The sequence below is a fragment of the Leptopilina heterotoma genome, unplaced genomic scaffold, assembly GCF_015476425.1.
Source record: "Leptopilina heterotoma isolate Lh14 unplaced genomic scaffold, ASM1547642v1 Lhet_47, whole genome shotgun sequence".
Taxonomy (NCBI): Eukaryota; Metazoa; Arthropoda; class Insecta; order Hymenoptera; family Figitidae; genus Leptopilina; species Leptopilina heterotoma.
The window spans coordinates 3,795,476-3,822,055 of NW_025111098.1; the positions used below are offsets into that span (position 1 = coordinate 3,795,476).

Genomic DNA, 26,580 nt, shown 5'->3' on the forward strand with positions numbered 1-26,580 from the left:
TAATGATGTGCACCGTCGATTATTGTCCGGTACACACCATTAGAACTCGACTGTCGATAAACCGGTTGTACTCAGGAGAGGTTTTCTACAGTTTCCCTCTCCACTGGCGAGAAAACCCATTAGACGGGTGGTCCAGGCAAATGCGAGTACTCCTAATTTTCAAGTCGCTCTGTAGGCGTAAAAAATTGTACGTTCTTGCATGTTCTTGTATACGTTCTTGTTCATGTTCTTTGTTCCAATTTCTTTTACAAGTTCACTTGCTAATCTTGTGTAGGTTCGGGTCAATGTTCATGTACATGGTCTTGTGCAACATCGTGTACACGATCTTGTACACGATTTTTCAGCTGGGTACCGTGTAAATTTTATTATCATGTCAATTAAATTTTTCTACTGTTTTATAAATAAATATTAATTATAACTTTCTTTGCAGTGCTACTCGAGTTTCGTATCGCTATCACATTGCATTGAGTCCCCTGGATGGGTCGCTATATATTTCGGATCCGGAATCACATCAAATTATTCGTGTACGTGAAACAGCGGGTGATTATAATCCAGATCATAATTGGGAGACGGTAGTTGGATCAGGAGAAAGATGTTTACCTGGAGATGAAGCGCACTGTGGTGATGGTGCTCTTGCGCGAGATGCAAAACTTGCCTATCCTAAAGGTGTAGCAATTTCGGCTGATAATATTCTCTATTTTGCGGACGGTACAAATATCCGTATGGTTGACAAAGATGGAATAATAACAACAGTTATTGGTAATCATATGCATAAATCTCATTGGAAACCTATTCCATGTGAAGGCACACTTAATGTAGAAGAAGTTCATCTACGATGGCCTACTGAATTATCTATAAATCCTCTTGACAATTCTCTTCACATAATAGACGATCATATGGTATTGCAACTGGCACTTGATGGTAGAGTAAAAGTCGTTGCAGGTAGACCATTACATTGTTCTGCTTCTTTAACAATTTTTGATTCAGAATTAGCAACACATGCTACTCTAGTAATGCCACAAAGTATTGCATTTGGTCCGTCTGGTGATCTATTTATTGCTGAAAGCGATTCCCAAAGGATTAACAGAATCAGAGTGATTGGTACGGATGGAAAAATTTCTCTCTACGCTGGTGCTGAATCTAAATGTAATTGTCTGGAACAAGGTTGTGATTGTTTTGAAGCTGATCACTATTTAGCATTTACTGCCAAATTTAATACTATTTCTTCCGTTGCTGTCTCTCCAGATAGCATTGTCCACATTGGAGATCAAGCCAATTATAGAATTCGATCTGTCATGGCTAGCATACCAGATGCAAATATGATTACAAATGCAAAGGAATATGAGATCTATTCACCGGAAACACAAGAAATTTATATATTTAATCGATTTGGGCAACATATTGCAACAAAGAATATTCTGACTGGCGAGAACATTTACCTATTTACGTATAATGTAAACACTAGTAATGGAAAACTCAATACGGTTACAGATACCGCTGGTAATAAAGTATTTCTTCTTCGAGATAACAGAGGACAAGTAAATTCTGTTGAAAATACAAAAGGTCAAAAATGTAGATTACGAATGACTAAAATGAAAATGCTTCACGAACTTAGTACACCTGATAATTATAACGTTACTTTTGATTATTACGAACTCACCGGTTTACTTAAAAGTAAACTCGACAGCACAGGTAGAAGTTATGTTTATCATTACGACGAATTCGGTAGATTAACGCACGCAATCACACCAACTGGTAGAATAATCAATTTATCCTTTGATCTCAATTTAAAAGGTGCTACTATAAAAGTTGCACAAAATAATCGTAAGCCAATATCAATGTTAATTAGAGGATCTTCAGTGATTACAAAAGTTGGCGATGCAGAACGAAAGACAACAATTCTTGCCGATGGGAGTGTTGAAAGAAATACACCCTGGTCACATACTATTAGTACCGATACAATGCCATACTCAATTATGGCAGAAATTGAACCACTTTTAGGTGAAAGCTACCCAGTTCCTGCGAAACAGAGAACTGAAATAGCCGGTGATTTAGCTAATAGATTTGAGTGGAGATACTTTTTGAGAAAAGTACAAGGAAATAATCATCGTGGTAATTCAAAAGTTATTGCTCAAGTTGGACGAAAATTGAAAGTGAATGGAGAAGTTTTACTGTCATTAGAATACGATAGAGAGACAAATACGGTGGCAGTTTTTATGGATGACAGAGTTGAACTGCTCAATGTAACTTACGACAACACTGCAAGACCTATTAAATGGATACCAAAAGGTGGCATTTTTGCTGGAGTTGAACTAGAGTATGATAGAAATAGCAGATTAATCAGTTGGACATGGGGTGATCTTAGTGAAACGTATGGATTTGATCGAGACGGTAGATTATTTGAAATAAAATACAGCGATGGAACATCTATGAACTATGCATTTAAAGATAGATTTAGTAGCCTACCTTTAAAGGTTACAACACCGCGAGGAAGTGATTATCTTCTTCAATATGACGAAGCCGGTGCACTTCAATCACTTACAACTCCAAGAGGACATATACATGCATTTTCCCTTCAAACTTCACTTGGTTTTTATAAATATCAGTATTATTCACCAATGAATAGGCATCCTTATGAAATTTTATACAATGACGATGGTCAAATTCTTTCAATAATATATCCTCACCAAAGTGGGAAAGTTGTTTTCGTTTACGATGTAAATGGAAAGCTTGAAACTGCACTTGCTGGTAAGAAAAACTCTAATTCTTATTACTACTTTTCCTTCCTATAATCGTCAGCTTAGAAAATAGAAAAGTCTGTTTTCATTAAAACATACTTTGCTTTTGCATAATTAAAGTAAATAGCAAAAATTTTTAATGATTAGAAAATAACTCTATTTTTGTTTTGTAATGTAACTCATTCAATTTAATTAGCTACCTTTAAAAAGATATAATTGTTTTAATTATGCATAATCTGTAAATCTTGAAATTAATACTATAATTTTTCTATCTCTTTTCAGGTGTTTCTTCTATTCACTATACATATCAAGAAACGACTGGCTTAGTTCGCAGTATTGACGTTAACGAACCAAACTTTGAAATACGTTTTGAATACAAATACCATGCAGGAATTGTTAAAGACGAGAAAATAAAGTTTAATAGTAAAAGCGGGTTGAATAATGCTCATTATCGTTATCAATACGATGGCAATGCTCGAATTTCTGGAATTGACGTTGACATCAATGGAAAACAACTTCAATCAATTCGATTAAAGTATAATCAAAATTTAGGAGTTTTGGAAAGTGTAAATGACTTGAGAATTTACAGAAATGTTTTTAATCGTTCACTTATGCAAGACAGTAGTAAACAGTTCTTTACTATTACCGATTATGATGATCATGGACGTGTGAAAACAGTTGTAATGAATGTTAGATCAATGGATATATTTCGCATGGAATTGGATTATGATAATCGTAATCGTATTAAAATGCGAAAAATAACATTAGGAAAAGATTTCTTGGTGAAAAATGAATATTCGAAAATTGAGAAAATTACCTATAATGCTGATGGACATGTTCTTGAAGTTGCTGATAATGAAAATAATTGTCAGTATGCTTATGATGAAAATGGAAATATTATTGGAGTAACGGAACAAAATGAAAAAATTACTTTAGGATACGATAGTGGAGATCGTGTTGTTCAATATGGTGATATTGACTTTAACTTATATGATGATAGAGGTTTCGTAGTAATACGCGGAGAACATAAATACAGGTGGGTTTATCTCAGTTATCGATTTATTCCTAATTTATTTAATTTTTTTATTATTATTATTACTAGCAAAAAAATACAATTTTTTAACAAAATCCTCGTCTTTTAGATAAAGGAAAAAAGTTTTCAAATAATTTCGATTTAACAATAAAAATTTTGAATTAAGAAATAAAAATGGTGCAAATTATTTCCATTTTTTTTTAAATTTGGAAATTTTTTACAAAAATTGTGTTTATAAAATAGAAATCATGATAATTTTTGTATTTATTTTCTTAGAAAATTAGAATTTTGTTAAAAATTGTAATTAAAAACTAGAAATTAGATAAACAAATTATTTTCTCTTTCTTAAAAAAATATTTGGTAATTTAAAAAAGTTGTGATAAAGAATAATTTAAATGATGCAAATTTGTTTCATTAAAAGAAATTGGAAACTTTGTTAAGAAATCGTAATTAAAAAAAAATAAATGGTACAAATTTATTACATTTTTTCAAGAAAAAGAAATTCTGAGAATTTTAAACAAAAATTGATAAAAATCGGATAAGTGCGAGTTACACTCGCACAGAAACAGGGGGTTCCGTACACCATAAACGTAAAAGACACAAAAGCAAATACATTATTCATAGTGTAATCAAATAAAGCAAGAAGAAATTTTTTAGTACATTTTTTAAAAAATTGTTTCTCCTTTTCTTGATGGCGGTATGAATAATATATTTGCTTTTATGTCTCTTGCGCTTATTTTCGCAACACAAATTCATTTTCTTGGTATACAGAACCCTCGTTCTTTGATTGCTATTTAGCCAATTTCATTAAGATTTATCAAATTAATAATACACCACGAGGAGATAACCAATCCTGCACCTTGAAAATAAAATTGTGACATTGAGATAACTAATGATCCAAATTAATATATTTAAATATTCAATCCGAATCATTTGCATCGAATCCCGTCCAAGAAATACTCTGCCACTTGCAACTAAGGCTTTGCTTAAAATCCACACAATCTCATTGGGGAATTCTACAAAGCACATGCCGTGATGCAAAACGGTCCTCTATACAACGAACAATCAAACGAACTTTTCAAACACGACCGTTGAGACGCTACCAATATCTCACTACTCTCTGGTGCTCTCCTCCGACCCTCAATGAACGCAAAACACAGTAAAACACACAATATTAACTAAAACAACTATTTATTAATAAAACTCAAAATGAATTAGTAAACTATAAAATGAATTAATAACTCTCAATAACTCGAACCATCTGATTGTCCCTAGTAAGCTCCCTCATTATCAAATCGTTTCCTTGTATTTCCTTTGCAATTTTTGGAAGAACCCTTCTTATCCCCACGGAACGGCACCTGGAAGAGACTTGGAAAGGGTCGCTGACCATGTCACAGTAGGCCAGGAACCTCGTTTGCGTGGCCAAAATACATAACTTCTAGAAAAATAGAAATTTAAAATAACTCCTAACTGTTCTTATAGTTTTTGGGGCCGCTGATTTCAAATCTGAAGTCTGTTTTCAAAATGGCGGATCCAATATGGTGGACAATAAAATTAAAAATTGATTCGATAGACCTGAAATTTGATATTCGGGGGTTTTTGGTGTCGCTGATAGCCAATTTGAAGTCTGTTTTCAAAAATTCATAATGGCGGATAACAAAATAAAAAATTGATTCGATTGGCCTGAAACTTGATATTCGGGGGTTTTTTGTGTCGCTGATTACAAATTTAAAGTCTGTTTTCAAAAATTCAAAATGGCGAATTCAATATGGCGACCTAATATTGCGAAAATTTATTTCTCGGGGGTTTTCGAGGTCGCTGATTGGGAATCTGATATTAGATTAAAAGAATAAATTTTAATGGCAATTAAAAATAGCGACTACAAAAATTAAAAAAAAATTTAACTCGCTTCCTTGAAACTCATTTGATATCCAATTCAGCGACCTCAGAAACTTAAAAAAAACGAATTTTGATCGAAACGCATAAATTTTTAAATTATTCGCCATATTGGATCCTCCACACTGAGAAAAAAATGCTATTGAATCTATAGCACGCATATTTACATACATTTAAAAACAGATGTCATTAACTTGATGTGATATGTAGTTCATTTTATAGCATCGCTATTAAATCACAGAAGTTATTTTTTTATTTAAAAGCAGTACTATAAAATAGACTACTGCCCGGTTCCACCAACTCGTAGTTAAAGGTTCGATTAACTGACGGTCCGCTAAAGTTAAAGGCGCTGTTAAGTTGGCTTTAACCGCCTGTGCGTTCCACCAACATGTTATAAGGGTCAAGTCCCATGGCACCGTTTTGCGTTGCGTTTTGTAACTAGGCCATGAGTGCAAGTACAGCGAACGTATATCTCCATCTCTCTCATTCACATGGACTAGTTACAAAACGCAACGCAAAACGCTGCCATGGGACTCCAGCCTAAGCCATGGTTAACTAAACGTATAGTATGTTCGTAATAACATTACTTTCTCTATTATGATTGGTCAATTCTAACGAAAACTTTGCGTTTTCTAGATAGAATTTTGACTGTTTCCCTTATCCCTTTTTAAAAAATTGAAACAGTTCAAAATAAAATTTGTTACTGGACCAAACTTCTGCGTCTATTATTTTTAAAAATTACTATAAAATTCTTTATAAATTCTATAAATTTTAATAGAATTTATAAAATTATTGTTGGCATGCAGATTATTTAGAGCAGGATGTAGTCAATAAGAACACACAAATACGGATGAAATCGGTCGTTTATTAAGAGCTCGTTGACGATCGAGACGTTCACGGTCGAAGCGATATCGAGAAGTAGAAGGAGTGCGTGCGCACACGGCAGTGACGTAGAATCAAACTACTGTTAGAGTCAAGCGAGATATTAGGCGCGAATATACAATATTTCAACACTCCCTCCCGAGATTGACTCGTTTACAATATAAATAAAAATGATCAATTTTACAAATTTCAAGCTAAAATAATTTATAAGTTTCTTAATTTATTTTAAATATAGTCGTTTCAAGTCCATCCTTTCTCAAGTTGAATATTCTGGACATTTCAGCATTGTCGAATTTGATATATGTAACTTCTGTAAATCTTAGGACACCTTTCGAACAGCTCATCTACCAATCTACCAATTATTATGTCTGAGTTTCATTCAGTAACTGAAAATTATTCAAAATAATTAATTTCGTCATTTAAGTATATTTATTACCATCGTCACATATTGTATACTGTCGTGTATATCAGTTGTTCATTTAAATTTTTCTTAGAAGAACTGTCGTTTAATCATTTGTTTATTCAAACTGTCTAGAAGAGAAACTGTCTTACATATTAGTTGTTTTTTTTTGAAATTACCTAAGAGGAATCTGTCGTTATTAGGTATATATATAGTTACACATTGAACTTTTATCACACAACTTTGTTGTTCGTTATTATATCAGACAATTATTATGTAATTGAAAAACATTCGATATTTATACAATCGTACTTAACATATTATTTCATACATTCTTGATGAACATCCGTCATGTCATATGCCTTAATTTATTTCGCCAATTGTTTTGTACATATCGTTGCAGCTTTATTATCATATTTAACTAGTCGTTGTAAATAAAACTTTGTCAAACTTTTTCGTCGGGGATTCGCTTATCGTCATAATTTTATTAAAATATTGACTTTCATCAATAGCAATATTTAATCTCAAATTTCAATAAAAAATGTAAATTTGATTATTAGTATTTCAAGAGATAATGTCTTGAAACAGTCGCATTACAAGAATCAAAATTACAAAATCACATTTGAAAAACATTATTTGCTATTAACAAAAACTTATGTTCAAATTAGCAAACAGATCGTTTCGTCTAATTATGAAGTTCAAATATAATTTTTAATTTCAGTCAAACGTTAAATTATTTATTTGATCAAGTTTCACTCGTTTCCAGTAAGATTATAATATAAATTTTATCTTAACTTATAGTTTTATCTATGTGATAGAAAACTAATCAATCGTTATTCTTTAAGAAATATCAAGAGCTTTTTCATAGAATTCCAAACTGTCATTTGTTTCCACGTTCCTTTCGTTCTTGATTTGATAACTGTTCTAATACATTTGTTGATTTTATAAAATTTATTAGCTGATCAGAATTTCGTTCACATCTGTTTCTTGTATAACTGTCATGCTTTTCGTTGTCTCTAAGTCGTATTTTCATATCTAACAGACATTCAGGTTCACATGAGTTTGATTAAGATCGTTATGAGTTATTGTTGTTAATACTGTTCGTATAAAAATTAATATTTAGATACTGTCGCATAAATTTATTTTAAATCATATAAATTTTTATGTTTTAAATACTGGAATTATTGACCTTGCTTTCAATTTAAGAAATCTTAAACTGTCGTATTTTCGATTGAAAAACTCATCTTAAATAAATATTTTGACTTTTTACTATTTTTAACTATCATTAGTTAATCTATTATGGAATATAATTTATACTTTGTCGTCAAATACAATTCGTTATTAATTCTTCTCAACCAATCGTTTTAATTTTTAGACTCTATCGTTTGTTTAACAGTCAACTGGTTTTCACTAATCTTTAATATAAATGTAAAATAAAATTTCTGTGTCTTATTTTCTGTTCTAATGAACTCGACTTTTATATTACATTCTTTAAAACAATTGTAAATTCAGAAAATTTAGTTTTTACTAATTTAAACTATTTTCTGACTACATGAGTCTCGTAATTTTCTCGTGTGAATTTAATATTTATTTATTTATACTTTTGTTCAATTCATCTCCCTTCGTTTCTAATAATCGTTTTTAAGGTTTAGTAAACTGTTCTTTATTTTATCTCCCTCCGTTTTTAATAATTCGTCTTTAAGGTTTAGTAAACTGTTCTTTATTTTATCTCCCTCCGTTTTTAATAATTCATCATTGTTTTTCTAAAAATTTACTGCCTTATCAATTTTTATTTTAATGAACCAATCGTTTAATGACAAATTCGTTTATGGAATTGTTTTGCTTTAAGTATTTATTTTATCATCTCCTACTATGAACATTTTTTTTTGTTATTGACAAATAATCTAAACATTTGAATCGTTTAATTTCATTTCGTTAAAATAATCGTTTATTATAAATTTACTTAGAGAAATTCGAAAGTTAATTTATTTATTGTATCATTCCGTTAAATCTTTCTAGGATTCTATTTGTCAAGAAATATCGAAATTATCAAACTGTCATATATTTTTGTATTGTAAAAACTTTTTCGTATAAATTCTTACATATATGTATATATTACAATTTAGAAGACTGTCGTCGAAAATTATTTAGATTTTAGGCTTTTATTTTATTTCTATTATATTCCTCTAACTTTCGTAAATAACCAATAGTCATTTAATCAGTTTGTATACGCTACAATATAGCTGTATTTGTTTTAACAAAATCGTTATGAGAATAACTTGAATTCATCTAGAATATTGTTTACTTACGTTCGTTAATTTTCGCTTTATTATTGTGTTGTAGAAATTTGAACTTTTGCAATTGCTAAGATTTTGGAAACTTTCGTTAACCATTTTATCATTGTCCTTTTGTAAAATTTGGCAAAAATGTTATTTTTATAGTATTAATATATTTTTCAGTTGTTTTCATCAAGTCGTTTGTCGTACAATCGTTATTTCGGCTTTCACTTATTTTTGAGAATTTCGTTATTTTGATTCGCTTTTTTTTGTAATCTACAGTAGTGTCAAAAACAATACGAAGTATCTGCAGTGTTAAACCTATAAAGTTTTGTATATATAAGTTTGATGAAAACAATTCGTTCGTTTTAGGATTAAAACTATTCACATAAATATCGTTTAAATAAATCGAAAAACCTGTCTAAAATAATAGTCGAAATGATTGCTGCTTCTTTGAAAACATAAATTCGTATATTTATATTTTTAAATCAATCTTGTTTTTACTTTAGGACAAATTAATCGTTTATTATTATTTTTTATTATCGAAATAATAAATATTATTTTCGAGACATATCGTTATAATTATTGCTGCATTTATAATCGGACTTTCTTATGGTTGAAGAAATAATTAGGTGAATTATATTTTTCTACCAAGGTGAAAATATTATTAGGCATTGACGGAATAATGATTTGATTTAACATACTTACACTTCGGTTCCGATGTTCTGTGAAATCAATTTTTAGTTCTCCATTCGTACTTGTTTGTGTCTTTCGTTGTTGAGTTTTTAAACTGTCATTTTATAAACAAATTGTTTTAATAGTTGACTGTCGTTACTTTTTTTTGTGTAAAAGTGTTTACCATAATATAATTAAAAGATCATTCAAATAGATCAAAATTAACTTTCTCGTTATAACATTTAATTTTAAAAACTGTCTTTCATTATTGGCTGAATTAGTAACACTTAGGCTTATTATTTGAGCAGACTAAACTCTTACCAGTAATACCTGTTTGTTTTCCTAACGTTTTTTTTAAAATTTTTTTTAATGTGCGACAGTCGTCATAGACTGATGGCAGTCTTATAAAAAGTAAAGCTTTGACATTCGTAAAAATATTGTTTTTGAATTCTTGATTCTTTCAAGAGCAATCGTTTTTCTTTTTGTGACTTATATCATTTACTTGAACATTTCGTTTTGTTTAAGTTTCAAGCAATTTAAAATAATTTCTGTCACTTTAAAATGCAAAAAATTTTTGTAAACTGACAGTATTCGATTTGTTTTGGGCCAAAACAATAGAATTTTAAAAACAATTAATACTTTCTTCGTTATTAAATTAAAAAGAGTTTCGTCTATTTTTCATTATTTAAACCTTTTAAAACAAGAATTGTTTTTCTTCTCTTCTCGTTTTTTTTGTTTTTATAATTAGAAATAAGTTTCTCACGTCGATCAAAAAGAAAATTTATAGAATCTCATTGCGTATCATATTTAATTAATTATATTTGTTTCAGTTACACTCGTTAAATTTTATTTCGCATCGTTTCTTTAGTTTACTTAAAGTTTCGTTTTTATCGCAAGTATATATATATAAAAAAAAATACCATACAGTGAACTATACTTATTCCATTTATGAGAATTGTTTGCAATTTAAATTCGTTTTTCTTTTTATTTATTTTTAAAAGGAATTTTAAGGAAATAACTGTCGTATTTAAAATATGAAACAAATCTATCGTCTGTAATTTATCCGCCAACAACTCGTAAAAATACACAAAAGGTTGTAGATTAATTTAAAGTTCAATTATTTGTTCGTTAACAATTAAATTAATTATTAAATTATAAACTAATTATAATTTATTGAAACCATTATTAATTATTAAATAATTAATACTTTACTGTCGTTACTAATTCGCTAATAAAAATTTATTTTAAGTTTTCTCTGAAGCGAATTCATGGAAAGATCAGTCATTTGGTTTAAAGTTATTATTAGTAATTTTCGTTTAATTTTTCGTTAACAATTCGTTTATTTATGTACCTTTTTTTTAAATTTATTTATTTTTTAAATTTCGTCTGAATTAAAGGAACAGTCATTATCTTAGAGTACTGGACAAATAGATTTATCTATAATTCTAAGTCGCTTCAGCTATTCATCATCGTTCATTCGTTGCTGAATCTGTAGTTTTATTTTTTTTATGCATCGTCAAGGTCATATAAAAAAAGGGGGTAAGATTCAGTCAATTTGAGTCAGCACTATCGTTTATATTCAAACTGTCATTTATGATTAAAAATTAACAAATATCCTTTCGTTATTGCCTGATTTTCCGCCTTTTACGTCTCTGATTGATCGTCAATACTATCTTTCAACTTATCGTGATCACCATCGTCTTTATTAACAATACTTTCGTTTTTTTTATAAATTTATATTGCATATCATTTAAATTATGAACATTCGTTTTTTAATTTTCTTTATTATTTACTGCCTTCATATAAACTTTCGTATTTATGAACATTCTTTTTTTAATTTTCTTTATTATTTACTGTCTTCATATTAACTTTCGTATTTACTGTCTTCCTATTGTATGACATTGTTTAATTTATAAAAATGATTAATTATTATTATTATTTAATTAACAATCGTCTCTACTGTCGTTATAACACATGTCGTTTTATAATTTGTTGTTATAACCGTCTTTGACAGTGTTGTCTATGAATAACAGACTAATTGAGACTAATTGTCTCAGTTTCGTTCTGAGAGATCAAAATATCAATCATTTCGTTAATCAATTTTCTTCGTAGTAGCTGCTTCTAGGACCTCTACTTTCTTCTGGTGACACATTAACCAGACAAATTAAAAAGTTTATATAAAACAGTCATTTATATTTATGTTGTCGACAACCCACTCGTACAGTCGTTAGATATTAATAAATCGTATACACAGTCGTTATTCGCATACTGTCGTAAACAATACGTTTTCTATTCGTTTACCAATCGTTTATCACCTGTAGAAATTATAAAGTCATTTATAACATTCTAAATTATCGAAACAATTTGTTTCCTTGATTGAATCAGAAAATAAATTTTCTGTCAACCTTCTCGCATATTCAGACTTATTATTTGTGGTTACATCCACTGGGTTTTAAATTCCCAACGCTATTGGACGTCGCCGCCAACTGGATTTGACCTTTTATTTCCGCACTTATCTATTCGTTTTGTAATGTCCAATTCGCTGTTCAAGTGAATGGTACCTTAAAAACAAATTGTTAATTATATTTCAAAATAAACATTCGTTATTTGTCAAAAACTAGAAAAACTGTCATTAAATATTTTTCGTGCTTTAAGATTGTCTGCTCCTAAACCATTAAAACAGAACACATGCTAAAATGATCCGATTCCCTTAAAACGTGTTACTCGGGGGCTTTTGGGGTCGCAGATTATGAATATGAAGTTACTTTGTGTTTGAGACTTCAAATTCATAATCAGATACGCTAAAAACCACCGAGTAACAATTTTTAATTAAATCTGATCAAATTAAAAAATTTGATCCGCCATTTTGAATTTCTACAAAGTGACTTCATATTCAAAATCTGCGACCCCAAAAGCCCCCGAGTAACACGTTTTAAGGGAATCGGATCAAATTTGAAAATTTTTTCCGCCATATTGGATCCGCCATTTTGAATTTTTAAAAAGTGACTTCAGATTCGTAATCAGCGACCCTAAAAACCCCCGAGTAACAAGTTTTAATCGAATCTGATCAAATTTGAATTTTGTCCGCCATATTGAATTCGCCATTTTGGATTTAAAAAAAAAACTTTAGATTTATATTCGGGAACCCTAAAAACTGATAAAGAATGAGTTACAGAATAATTTACCTCGTTTTTTGCTTTTAATTCATAAAAGTATTTTGAGATTTTTGGACCTTTTGACTTTTGACAGTTCTATTGGCATCGGAAATGGAATTTTGCAAAAAACGCCCATCGGCATCTTAAAGTACATGAACGTAGAAATCTTTTAAGCCCTAGAACGTTTAAATCCATCAAAGCAATTTTTGTTTAGAGCTCTGTCCGTGTTGACGTGGAATGTCCCATATATATATATATATATATATATATATATATATATATATATATATATATATATATATATATATATATATATATATATTATATGTATATTTTATTATATAAAAATGTAATTATTATACACTGATTCGAAAAAGAATATCATGAACTTTATATTGCTATTTTTAATTTTTAAAATTTATCTCAATTTTAATAAATAGTGAAAATACGACTGAGTGATAGAATCATCTCTACTCTTATTATCTCAATTTTGTTGAGAAATTCCTGTTTGAAATGTTAAACTCTTAATATCTCAAAACATTCCCCCTCGATTTTTATGAAAATTATATATAAATAAAGCTGAACTTTTCTAGTTTCACTCTCGTATGATATATTATAAACATTTAATGTGATTAAGGAGGTTGTTTACAGATATGCAGGCCTTCTGAAAAAATATTTAATTGACATTAAAGAATTTTTTAATATTATTGTTATTCGTATCTTCTGGAAGAAAAAATATCAATTTTCAAGAAAAAAATTTGAAACTTACAAAAATTGTTTATTTAGTCATTTTGCATATGATCAAAGTTTTCTTCATATTAAGAGGTTAAACTTTTTCAAAACTGATTCGATTTAAGTCAGTGATGGCTTATTTTGTTCAGAAAATTATTCTCTATAACTTGACCGCTCAGATTTATAAACAAATACACCGTTTTTAAAATATGCTTATTTGTTTAAAAAAAGTGATTTAATTTTTAAAAAAAATTTTAAACAAATAAACATATTTTCAAAACGGTGTATTTGTTTATAAATCTGAACGGTCAAGTTATAGAGAACCATTTTCTGAAGAAAATAAGCCATCATAGACTTAAATCGAATTAGTTTTGAAAAAGTTTAACCTTTTAATATGAAGAAAACTTTGATCATATGCAAAATGATTAAATAAACAATTTTTGCAAGTTGCAAATTTTTTTCTTGAAATTTTATATTTTTTCTTCCAGAAGATACGAATAACAATAATATTAAAAAATTCTTTAATGTCAATTTAATATTTTTTCTGAAAGTCTGCATACCTGTACACAACCTCCTTAATAGAAAAAAAATTTTCAACAACACATATTTTAAACAATTTTTTTTCTATTAATCCCATTAAATGTCCATAATATATCATACGTTAGTGAAACTAGAAAAGTTCAGCTTTATTTATATACTAGCAGAGCTACGCGCGCTAAAGCGCGCGCGATATTTCTGTTTCTGTCTTTTGATACTCAAGACCTTATTATATTGTGTGTATATAAAAATGTAAGACCTTATGATCCGTTTTTTTCTTTTTCTAAAATATTGGAAAAAGATTACAATTTTTTTTTGAAGAATTAAAAAACATAAAACACGAAAACCAAAAATTAAATTTAACTCACTGAGCTATATTGTAAAATGTTTATAAAACGTTAAGGTAATTACAGATTTTTTCAAGATAATAGAAAGGTTTTTTCGCAAATAGAATTAACATTACCAATTTGTTGAAATTTGTATCACTGTTAGATAAAAGTTTTTAAAAAATGTAGTTAAATTTTTTAGACCTGTGGGGACTTGTGAAAAAAGTTATAAGCGTCTTTGTTTTTAACTTTTAACATTGAGTTTTGTGGGAATTGAGTATATTTTCAAACATATTTACTCACCACAAAGTACTTAAAATTAAGAAATTAATAAAACATTTTTTAATACGAGACAGATATATAATGGTTAAATATCTGTTTAAAAAGTGTCATTAGGTACCTGTGAGAGTTGCAATAAATTAATTTGTAAAAAAATTTCATGTTTTATACAGTATATTGGACAGCTGTTTGAACATCTGGAAACATTGCACACAATTTTCTACTCAAAACTAAATGTAAACAAGTCATACCAAGCATTTGCAACACGACTAAAGAAATGCTGTGTTGCCAGACGTTTCAAAGTACCAAGCAAGTCAAATTACAAAATAATGGATTTTGTTTTGATTAGATCAGTCAAGCGATAGAAAAACTTTATATATATATTAATTATACATCAGAAGAATTATTTTATTGAAGTATTCTTCCTTCTTTGTCAAAACATTGACACCGAGATTTATTAATAGTCATGATATAAGTCGAGGTATAAGCCGTCCATAAACCATGAGGACAATTTTTTATTAATTTTTGACCCTCCCCCCATCCAATATGGAACACAAATTTTTACTTTATGCAATGGACCTTAATTTTGTCACTCGGTGGTTTTTAGGGACGCTGATTACGAATTTGATGTAAGTTTTCATAAATTTAAAATGGTGTATTCAATATGCCAGAATTTTCTTTTAGATTTATGCAATTGACCTTAATTTTGTTACTCGAGAGTTCTAATACCAGTCAGTTAGCTGTAAATGTCATAGGAGCGCTCACTGACAATTATTTTAGCACTTGCGTCGATTCACGACCAGCCAGCGTGTATAGAAAATTTTTTTTAATTTCTCTTTCCCATATTGTATTAGTCATTTGAAATTTTGAAAACAAACATCGCATTCGTAATCAGCGACCCTAAAAACCACCGAGTGACAAAATTAAGATTAATTGCATAAAGTAAACATTCTGTTCCATATTAGATCCGCCATTTTGATTTATGGGAAACTAAAATTGAATTCGTAATCAGCAACCACAAAAATTCCCGAGTGACAAAATTAAGGTTTATTGCATAAATTTTAAAAAATTTTGTTCTATATATTAAATCCGCTATCTTGAATTTCTTAAAAATAACATTAAATTAGTAATCAGCGACCCCAAAAGCCTTCGAGTAGGAAAACTTAGGCGAATTTAATTACATTTTAGTATTTTGAAAAATAATCACCACCCCTTTCAAAGTTCCCTTCATATTTTAGGCCATATTTGGTCCGCCATCTTTAAATTTTACATTCTAATTTACTTTTTTTAAAAGTATACAATTTTTGTGCCTCTATGGATGAGAATTGAATATTATTCACGCACGTTTAACTCCTTAGCAGAGTAGTCAAAATAAAGTTTTCGTGTCACAACTTTGCTAAATTTTTTTATTTCTTTTAATGCCAGATATCATTATATTTTATGTTTTTGAGGTTACTGAATCAAAATATTTGGATGGGTAAATGGGTAAAAAAAATAACCAAACTTGAAAAAATGAAATTTCTTTTCTGTTTTTAAAGATAAAACCGCTATATTTAATTTTTGTTTTAAACGAAATTCTTTTTTTTCACCCCGGAATCGAAAAGAGCACACTCAATACCTATAAGAAACATACTTGCGGTATAAAATATAATCTGTTTTATTCATAAAAGTATAGGTTGAATTTACGCAAAGAATTTTCTTATTTTAGGCGTTAATGGGTTAATCATTAAAATAATATTATAATATTTGGGGAGAGTGGGACAAACCGTCCAGATGTCAATATCTCCGAAATGACGAGATTGTCAAAACTGTTGTTTAGAATTTCAAAACAACCATGTGTAGTATATCTTATTTTTAAACTAACATTTATACTCAAAATGAGCGTATGGGGCAAACAGTAATAATTTCAATAAGTTAAAATTTGACTGGTTCCCTTCTTAAATTATTCTCTTCATGTAAATAGTAATTTTTTCTATAATTATTGAAATACCAGATTTTCTGTCTTGGTAGTTAAGACTTGCAATGCAGATATCAAGTTTTCTTGCACTTTCTTTCTTCTTTTCTGGACGTTTCGAGGAACCATGGCTACTTTTTTCGTAATTCGATGACGTTGTCGCAAAAGGTTCTATTGGTGCACTAGTATCTTTATATAAAAAAAAAGTTTGCAATCTTATAATCGAGTCAGTCAAAATATAAAATAAATGAACTAAAAAGAGATGTAAAAATGAAAAGGTTTTTTTATTTTAAGTAAATTAAAATTTTTTTCACTTATATTAAATTCTTATTTCCCTAAAAATTCATGTCGGGAAACATGTTTTTCATAATTTTCTTATTACCAGGGATTTGCGGTTTTCATTAATTTATCGATAATTAAACTGATAGATTTCATTGGTTCTTTAAAAAAATGAAAAGGGTCCATTTTGTCGGTCATTTGCAAAAAAAATCCTTATTTTAAAAATGGAGGTGTAATTGTCGAAATGAAAATTTAGATATTGCATCAATTTTTTCACAATAAAGACTGTCAAAAAATTGTAAATAAGATTAATATCTATTCCTTTTCTTTAAATGACACAATGAAATAGTACCTAATCATTAATTTTGTAAAAATATTATATTAAGCAACAAGGGTATAAAGGCAGCCATTTGTTTACGGTGATTTTTGTGACACGAGTCGAGGTCGAGGGCGCCCCGAGACCTCCACTCGTGTCACAAAAATCATCGTGAACAAATTGGCTGCCTTTATTCCCGTATTACATACGATATTTTTCATTTCTAATGCACAAAAGTGTCGATTTCAGATAGCAGACGACAGGGAGTAAAAGTCATTTACTTGTTCGACTTGTATGAAAATAGCGGCCTTTTTTACCTTGGGCAAAAAAAGCATGGGACCAACTGTTTTTTTGCCCTTGGAAAAAAATCGCTATTTTCATACGGTCGAACAAATAAATGACTGTTCAAAACAGGCAAAAAGAAGGCTTTTTTAGTATATATTATTAAAATAACTATGACATTTATTTAAAAAATTTCTTTTACATGTAAAAAATAATTTATTTAAGAATTTGTAAAAAAAAAATTTTCATTTTTATTTCAAAATGGCGGCGATAAACGCCATTTTCGAAAATGCCCATTCTCGGTGGTAAGATCGATTCCAAACTTTCTATAACAGATAAAACCAAAAACGAAGTGGCATTCTCTTCGTTAGATATTTCTTTAGGTGTGGAACCTCAAAAAAGTGGAATTTTCTTCCCCCCCTTTTTTTAGAGTACTTTTTCTCTAAAATATGCAAAAAAGGTGTTTTTATTCAGAATTTCCATATAAAATAAAGAGAGTTGGAAATTTTCCAGTTTTTGAGGTTCCACTTATAGGCATGATGACGCTGAATCAAAAGCCGTTTGATTTTTTAAAATCGCTTTAGAAGAACTCGAAATATCACTCTTTCCAGATCAAAAAAAGACATTTTGAGAAAAACGCATTTTAAGTTTTTGTTCATAAGTTTTGAAATTTTTAAAAAAAAATCATCTGATTTGCTTGAAAATCGTTACTCGGGGGTTTTCGAGGTCGCTAATTACGAATATTGAATCAGATTTTTAAAATTCAAAATAGCGAATCCAATATGGCGGACATTCTTTTTTTAAAATCATTGGATTTGCTTGAAAATCGTTACGGGGGGTTTTGGGGTCGCTGATTACGAATATGACATAATTTTTTAAAAATTAAAAATGGCGGATACAATATGGTGGACGAAAAAAAAATTAAAATAAAAAAATTTTCTTTTCCGCCATGTTGGATACCCCATTTTCAATTTTGAAAATTTGATATCTAATTTTTGATCAGCAACACCAAATACATTTTTGTTTGTCTTTTTTAAAAAATGCAAATGAGAAAACATATAAATCATACGATTGCTTATCTGCATACAAAAACATCTTTGACGCATGGCGAAGAATAAGGATGTATAATTTTTGTTTTACTTCGAATTTTGCAATATTATTTTAGGAGAGTATTCTTGACACTATAAAAAATCCGCCATTTTGAATTTAATTTTAATTAAAATTTTCGAAATTATGTGTCAAATGCTTAATAAATAAAGCATTAACTAACAAATTGAAACCAATTCAACGCATGTAACGCGGCAGTGCAACCGCCCGTGAAACTGCACGCTCCATGTCTTTTTTACAGCGCGTAACAGGCTTAAAAAACCATCGGTACACTTCAGAAAGCCTTACCCATTGTTCGAAGATAATTGAATCTTAAATAATTATACGAATTAGTTTTTTAAAATATTTGCGATTGTTCACAACTGGAGGCGGGGTGGGAGTCAAAAATTGATGAAAAATTGTCCATTTGGTTTATGGAACAACGATAAAATTTATACCTCTCACTCATACCTCGTTCTCGATCTGCCTTTCTTTTACTCCTTAATCTATCTGTGAGTGAAAAAAGAAAAATAATTAGCCAATAAGGAAATAAGACGCCCATTTCGTATTTTGGCTTGAAAGTAAAATTCCCCACTTTTCCTTCCCCTATCAAATTCTGTTCCTCTCTTTCTACCTGACACGGAAAATGGAGAAAACATGGTACCCCCTTCTAAACCCAAAAAGTGGGAATTACTTTCTTAACTATTCGTCTCTCTTTCGCTCCTACTCTAAACTAAAAGGAGAGACAATACCTCCCTCCCTCTCTTTCTCTCTCACTGTGAACAGAGTATATAAGGAAAGACTAACTTAATATATATAGATATAAAAGTTGTTCATTTCATGATCATTAAGCTTCCTCAATATAATATATACCAATTGTTTAATTTTTTATTTTAGAATAATTATTTTAAAGTGTTAAGATAAAATGTCAAAAAATACAAAATTTCAATTTTTTGTGAAAATTTAAAATATTTATTAATTCTATAAATTTTGATAAAATATATACTTTATATACATGAATCGATTCGTTTTTATGTCAGGAATGCAATTTTGATAAGAATTAATAAAAATTTTAATATAGAAAAAAGTTACTTCAAAAAATCCAAAAATTATTTTTTCAAAAATTAAAAAATTGTTGAAAAAAATTTTTTTTTTAGATATTTTTGAAAATCCTTTTGTCTGATTTTTGGTATTCGTGACCGTAATACACCTACAAAATTTTATCAAAATCCGTCAAGACGTGTAAGAGAAAATTTGTCCACAAGAATCGGTGACATACACACACACACACATACATACACACACACACACGTATATACGTATATACACACATACATCCGGACATTTGTTCCTCTCGACGAATTATATATACTACACTTGAAAATTTGTAAAAATAATTGGTTCTAAAAAATTCGGAAATCGACATCACTATAAGGCTTCCTTTATGAGGAAGCAATAATAATATTCGCCTCTCTTTCGCTCCTACTCTAAACTAAAAGGACAGGCGATACTTACCTCTCTTTCTCTCTATCAACCTTTCTTTCTCACTGCGGACTGAATGTACACGCTCTGGACAGACTGAATGAAAGAATACGAAGATTATTATAGTTAATAATTTTCATAAAAATCGACGGGGGGTGTTTTGAGATATTAAGAGTTTAACATTTCAAACAGGAATTTCTCAACGATATTGAGAGAAATTTAACCCTTAAACCGCACACTGCCGAATCCATCCTTAAACCGCACACTGGGTGTGCGACACCCGGGGACTTTTAAGTGTGTTCTCCAAGCTGGAATAGGATATTATCTTTTGGAAAAATTATCTTATATAGTAAGAATTTGATGTAATCGATCACACTGAGTCAAGGAATATTATCTTATATATTATATTATATTATATTATATATATATATATATATATATATATATATATATATATATATATATATATATATATTATATTATATTATATTATATTATATATTATATTATATTATCTTATATAGCTCAGTACATCTATTTTGAAGGAAAATAGGTTTCATAATGATTTATTTAATTTTAATAATTAAAAAAGAGTTTTTTAAAACTACTGAAATTACCTTAAACCAAAAACTGGGTGTCAAACAAGCAGAAATTTTTCACCGACAACTTCATAAAGTTATCAAATACACAAAGACACTTGGGAGACTAATGTCTCTCACGGAACATAAAGTTAAGTACAAAATGTATCGTCCAATAACGACACATGTTCAATTTTTACGAATTTAACCGAAATATTAGAGTAAAAAGCTAGAATATGGGTGTCGCACACCCAGGGTGCGGTTTAAGGGTTAAAAAAATAGCAATAGAAAGTTCATGAAATTCAGTTCATATTATGTTATAAATAATTAAATTTTTATATAATAAAATTTATTAGAAAATCCGTTTCCTTGCGATTGCTTTTTGTCCGTGAAACGGTTTGAAATGGAATGCCCCATGTATAACCAAATGTAAATGAATGACATTTACTTATTTAATATAAAAGGTAGTATAATATTGACGCGTTAAATGAAATAAAGTCTTTCTAAACCTTGAATACTGGATGGAATTTCTGGAAATTCATGAAACTTATGTTCTTTATTCTTAATATAAATTTATAAATTCTTCATACTATATTTTCTTCATACTATATATTTTAATACTTATAAAGATTCAGAATTTAAAATTAATTAAAAAATAATGTTTTGTAAGAAATAATATAACTTGAATAATGTTTCAGGTACAATTCGCGAGGTCAATTGATTCACGCTTTGGAGCATAAAAAATTCCAAACATGGTACTTTTACGACGACCGTGGTAGATTAATAGCATGGAACGATGACCGAGAAAATATTACTCAATTTTTCTACACCAATCCGAAAACTCCAGATCTGATAACTCATTTGCATTATCCTAAACTTCAAAAAACTTTTCGCTTTTTGTACGATTCTAGGGATTTCCTTATAACTGTAGAAACATCAGAACAACGTTTTTATGCTGTAACAGATCAAAATGGTTCTCCAATGGCTCTTTTCGATATAAATGGTAATCTTTACAAAGAAATTGGTCGTACGCCATTTGGAAAAATAATCAGAGATACGAATCCAGATTTTTATCTTCCAATTGACTTTCACGGTGGTCTTGTTGATCCTAATACGAAACTTTTATATCTCAACAAGAGATTGTATGATCCAATTGTCGGTCAGTGGATGACACCAGCTTGGGAGCAGATGGCTAATGAATTAACAACACCCACGGATATCTTTATTTATCGTTTTAAAAATAACGATCCTATTAATCTAAAACAGGATATTGAATACATGACGGATCTTTCTAGTTGGCTGAAATTGTACGGTTACGAGACGAGTCGAATGCTTGGTTCGGAGTACACAAAGCAGATGATATTTCAACCAAGTGCAGCGGTTACATCACCACAGTTGACTCCAGATTTTGGTGTGATGTCTGGATTACAGTGTATTGTAAATCGTGTGCATGATAAATTTTCTGATCTTGGATTTATTCCAAAACCGCTACTTAAACTTGAACCGAAAACAAGAAATTTACTACCTAGAGTTGCACATCGTCGTGCTGTTTTTGGTGAAGGTATTCTTTTATCTAGAGCTAGTGGTAGAGCATTGGTTAATGTTGTTGATGGTGTTAATAATGTTGTACATGATGTTGTCACTTCAGTATTTAATAATTCATACTTTTTACCTCTTCATTTTACTATACACGATCAAGATGTATTTTATTTCATAAAGGACAATGCTCTTAAAATTCGCGATGATATGGAAGAATTGCGTCGTTTGGGTAGTATGTTCAATGTCTCGACTCATGAAACAACGGAACATGGTTCTGGCACATGGAAAGAATTAAGATTGTACAATTCAGATGCGGCCGTTATCATTAAATATGGTGCTGATCCTGAACAGGAACGTCACAGAATATTGAAGCATGCGCACAAGCGTGCTGTTGAACGAGCGTGGCAAATTGAAAAACAATTAGTAATTGCCGAATTTCAAGGGAGAGGCGATTGGTCAAAGGAAGAGAAAGATGAATTAATTAGTCATGGTGTGGTCGATGGTTATGAGGGTGTCGACATTCACAGTGTACACAGATATCCTCAACTCGCTGATGATCCGGGAAATGTTGCCTTTACACGTGACACGAAGCGCAAAAGGCGAAAAAGTGGAAACCGTCACAACAAAAATCGAAATCATGATTCTTGATTTGAGAAATTTCAAATTGCCTAAATCGCCTTTACCAAATGGCGTTATGTATTTTCAAAAAAAGCACTCTTTATCTTCGTTGATTTAGAGCAGCACAGAAAGTGCCATATTTTATGATTCCGTCGTATTCTCGAAGAGATAAGCGAGCGGGAATATATGCAGTGTCAAAATTAAAACTAGTCGCATGTTATAATGAGGTATTATAAAATGCTTGTTATGAGATGATTGTTTTTGTCGTCCAATGAAGCGCGTCATTCTGTTACAAGATTGCTCACTCGCAAAAAACCAAACTCTGAACGTAACAGGGTCTCGGACTTGCGATCAATTATTAAAGAAAAAAATTTTTCTCAGATGAGTGCAAGTGTTTGTCCATAAGAGATACACTCAACGAAGTCAAAGAATCACAGAAAAATATTTTTAACAATTTATATGAATATATTGATGAGAAACAATGTAGGTGATGTAAATATGCTATTAATGGAAAAAGTAGGTACTACAGCGAATTCAGATTGACTGAAACTATCGATAAACGCTTTTTTATATAAAAAAAAGAATTTGTATGTGTGAGTCCACTCAATGATTATAGAAAAAAAGTTTTGAATAGAAATATTGATGAAAACGAGAGTTAATAGTTGAATTTTTATTGAATGAAGAAATTTTTGCAGTTAAATTTTTTTTATTAATAACACTCGTGTTTATCAAAAGTTTCTTGCAGAATGAAATGTGTAATGTCAAATTTACATACAAATGTAAATACTTCGATATACATAATAGTATACTAAAGAATGTTAACATGTAGTGCATATATACAGTGGAAAAGTAACTAATTATTCAATATTACAAGATAAAAAAATGGATAGTTGTTACATTTTTCTGTATAAACACTAAAAGTGTCCGTTAAAATTGTTTTTTCGAAATTTTTCGATGCAATTAAAAAATCAATGTAGAAGAATATTTTCTATAAAATTTAAACCAATCAATTAATGTTAACAGTTAACTATAATCGATTAAAAACAAAAAAAATCTAATAATATTTTTGATAAGTAAGAAACTAAAAAAACTGATAATTACCGTTCAAGATTCTGCTTTTTATGAATTTCCATTATCAAACAATTTTTTGTATTCTTTAAATGGCGTTAAAAAAATATTGAAATTTATACATAGTAAAATTTTGAGTCTTGTTTTTAAAAATAGACTTGCGCCTCGAAATTTATGCAAAACTAGCCGTTTTCCATAAATTATGATAACAAATTTTTGCCTTGGGAATGGCAGAATATTTTTTAAATTTGTCCATCTGATTTTAAAGGAAATTCGAACATTCATTATATGTAAATTTAAATATAAATGTGATGCTCACAGTGGAACGTCAAAACATTCTTTTTCTAACTTTATTTAAATAGTGCAAATCAGTGATATAATATAATGAAAATATAATATAAAAATCATAAATTTGATTTATTTTTCGCAGAAGCAAAATATGTTTTTATTTATCAAAAATTACTTTTTTGTTAAAATATTAATAAAAAAGAAAGATTTTGATATATCCGCCTAAAACTATAAAATATTTAGAAACTTTGAAGCCTAATGTTTTCAAATATTTTCATCATTAAGCTTACATTATTTAACTGAATTTTAATACCGTTTTAAAATTCAAATAATACAACTCTTTTGATATTGAAATTCTAAATTTCATCACAAATTTTCTGTGTTCAGGTACTTTCGATGTTTATAATAATATTGTTTTGTTAATTTTTGCAAAATTTTATTAATTAATTAAAATCTATTTTACCACTATAATATACTATACCTATCTATACAGTAATTCTAACTTAAAAACAAAACATAAAATGTGTTTTCTTATTTTATTCATGTTAAATTAATATCTATTCGGATCGAAACATCTTTTTCAGGTAATAATTCACGTTAAGTATCTCAGGTACAAACTTACACTTATATATTATATTTGAAAGTTAAAACTGAAATTGTTTTTAAACATAATAAACGGTGGCTAAGCATAAGAATCATTTTCAAAATACACTTTGAATTTAAGACAATTAGTTATTTAAAAAAATGTATTTTATACAATTATTGCACAACTCAAAAAGTTGATAAATAATTTATTGTGAAACACTTTAAAAGTTTTTTTTAAATGTTATGGTTTCTATAATGTTGAAAAACGATATTCAAAAAGAAATTTTTGATAAAACTATAAAATTGAGAATAAAAAATTTTAATTATTATAAATAAATTTCGGTAAAAATTAATGTGTTAAAAATATTTCAAGTTATTATGTTGACAGATAACTTAGATAATTTTATTTTATTTAGAATAGTATTTAAATGTTTAAATTTTTAGATTTGATTTTCCCATAAAAAGTTATTTTTGTTCTTCTAAAGTAAAAAAAAATTGAAATAAATTGTAATCTCTAGATATTTTAATTTTTCTTTGAATTAATAATTATTAAATTTTGTGGATTTTACACATAGTCGACTTAGAAAGTTAAATAGTAATTAATTTTTAAATATATTTAAATTGTTTTAAATTTCCTGTAAATAGTTTCCGCTAAATGACATATGAATAAAAATTTTGAGATAGGGACTAATGGCTGTTCAAAACATTAATTTTAAAGGAACAGCAAAAAATAATTTTGCTTACGTTTACTTTAACTTGTATATTGTTTAAAAAATATAAGGACATGTATTTTATTAATTTTTTCGTTTTAATAATTTTATATAATCGAAAACATTTTTTGTCGTTATACCATATAAATGCAAAAATTTTGTAAATTTTTTTAAATGAAAATATTGTTTGTAAAATATACATGAAACATACTCTATCTCATTTTTAATCTTTGACATTTATTTATTATATATAGAACACTAATCTTACAAAACGAAGAAATTTTATTTGTAATTATAAATTGGTTTATCTGAATTTTCTTATAGTTGTATATTTTTAATGTGCTTCCTGTATTTTTAATGTCAAACCTTCCCTGTCAAATTTATGTGAACTTTAGATAAATACTTGAAACAGAAACTGAAAACTATCAATTTCAATAAGTTTTAATTTGAAATATATATATCTGATATTGTGATGTAGTATTAAAATGATTTAAAATAATTTATTTAATTTTTAATAAGACAACTGATAGCTGGAGCAGTGATAATATACAAATGGTGCTCTTTATTTAAAAAAACGTATATATCGATTTCTAAAATTTGTTAACATTAATTGAGTGAATACAAATTCGTTCAAAACTTTTTCTGTACATTGATTAAAAAAAGATGGGTGACAAAAAAATCGAAAAAGTGTATTAACAGACATCTTAATAAACACATAATATACGTACACTAACGGCAAGAAATATAAAATCATTAGAAAAAATATATTTAAAATTCAACCATTTATTTACACTAATAAATGCAAAAAGAAATGATTTTAAAAAATTGACTAAAATTTTACAAAAAATTGTTATTTTTAATTAATA

At 28.7% G+C, this 26,580-nt stretch overlaps 1 protein-coding gene across 4 annotated transcripts in view; it reads left to right on the forward strand.

Moving 5' to 3' along the window:
* The window catches only part of LOC122507463 (teneurin-m), a 312,536-nt gene extending 287,947 nt beyond the window's left edge, over positions 1 to 24,589 (forward strand). For 3 of the 4 annotated variants that reach the window (XM_043620183.1, XM_043620184.1, XM_043620185.1), the window contains 3 exons: positions 431 to 2,748; positions 3,021 to 3,774; positions 21,605 to 24,589. In XM_043620183.1, coding sequence (XP_043476118.1) covers positions 431 to 2,748; positions 3,021 to 3,774; positions 21,605 to 23,093 — 4,561 coding nt within the window. In that variant the 3' untranslated portion in view covers positions 23,094 to 24,589. The remainder of the gene's footprint in view (positions 1 to 430; positions 2,749 to 3,020; positions 3,775 to 21,604) is intronic. The other variant, XM_043620186.1, reaches the window with a different exon arrangement.
* Positions 24,590 to 26,580: the final 1,991 nt, after the last annotated feature.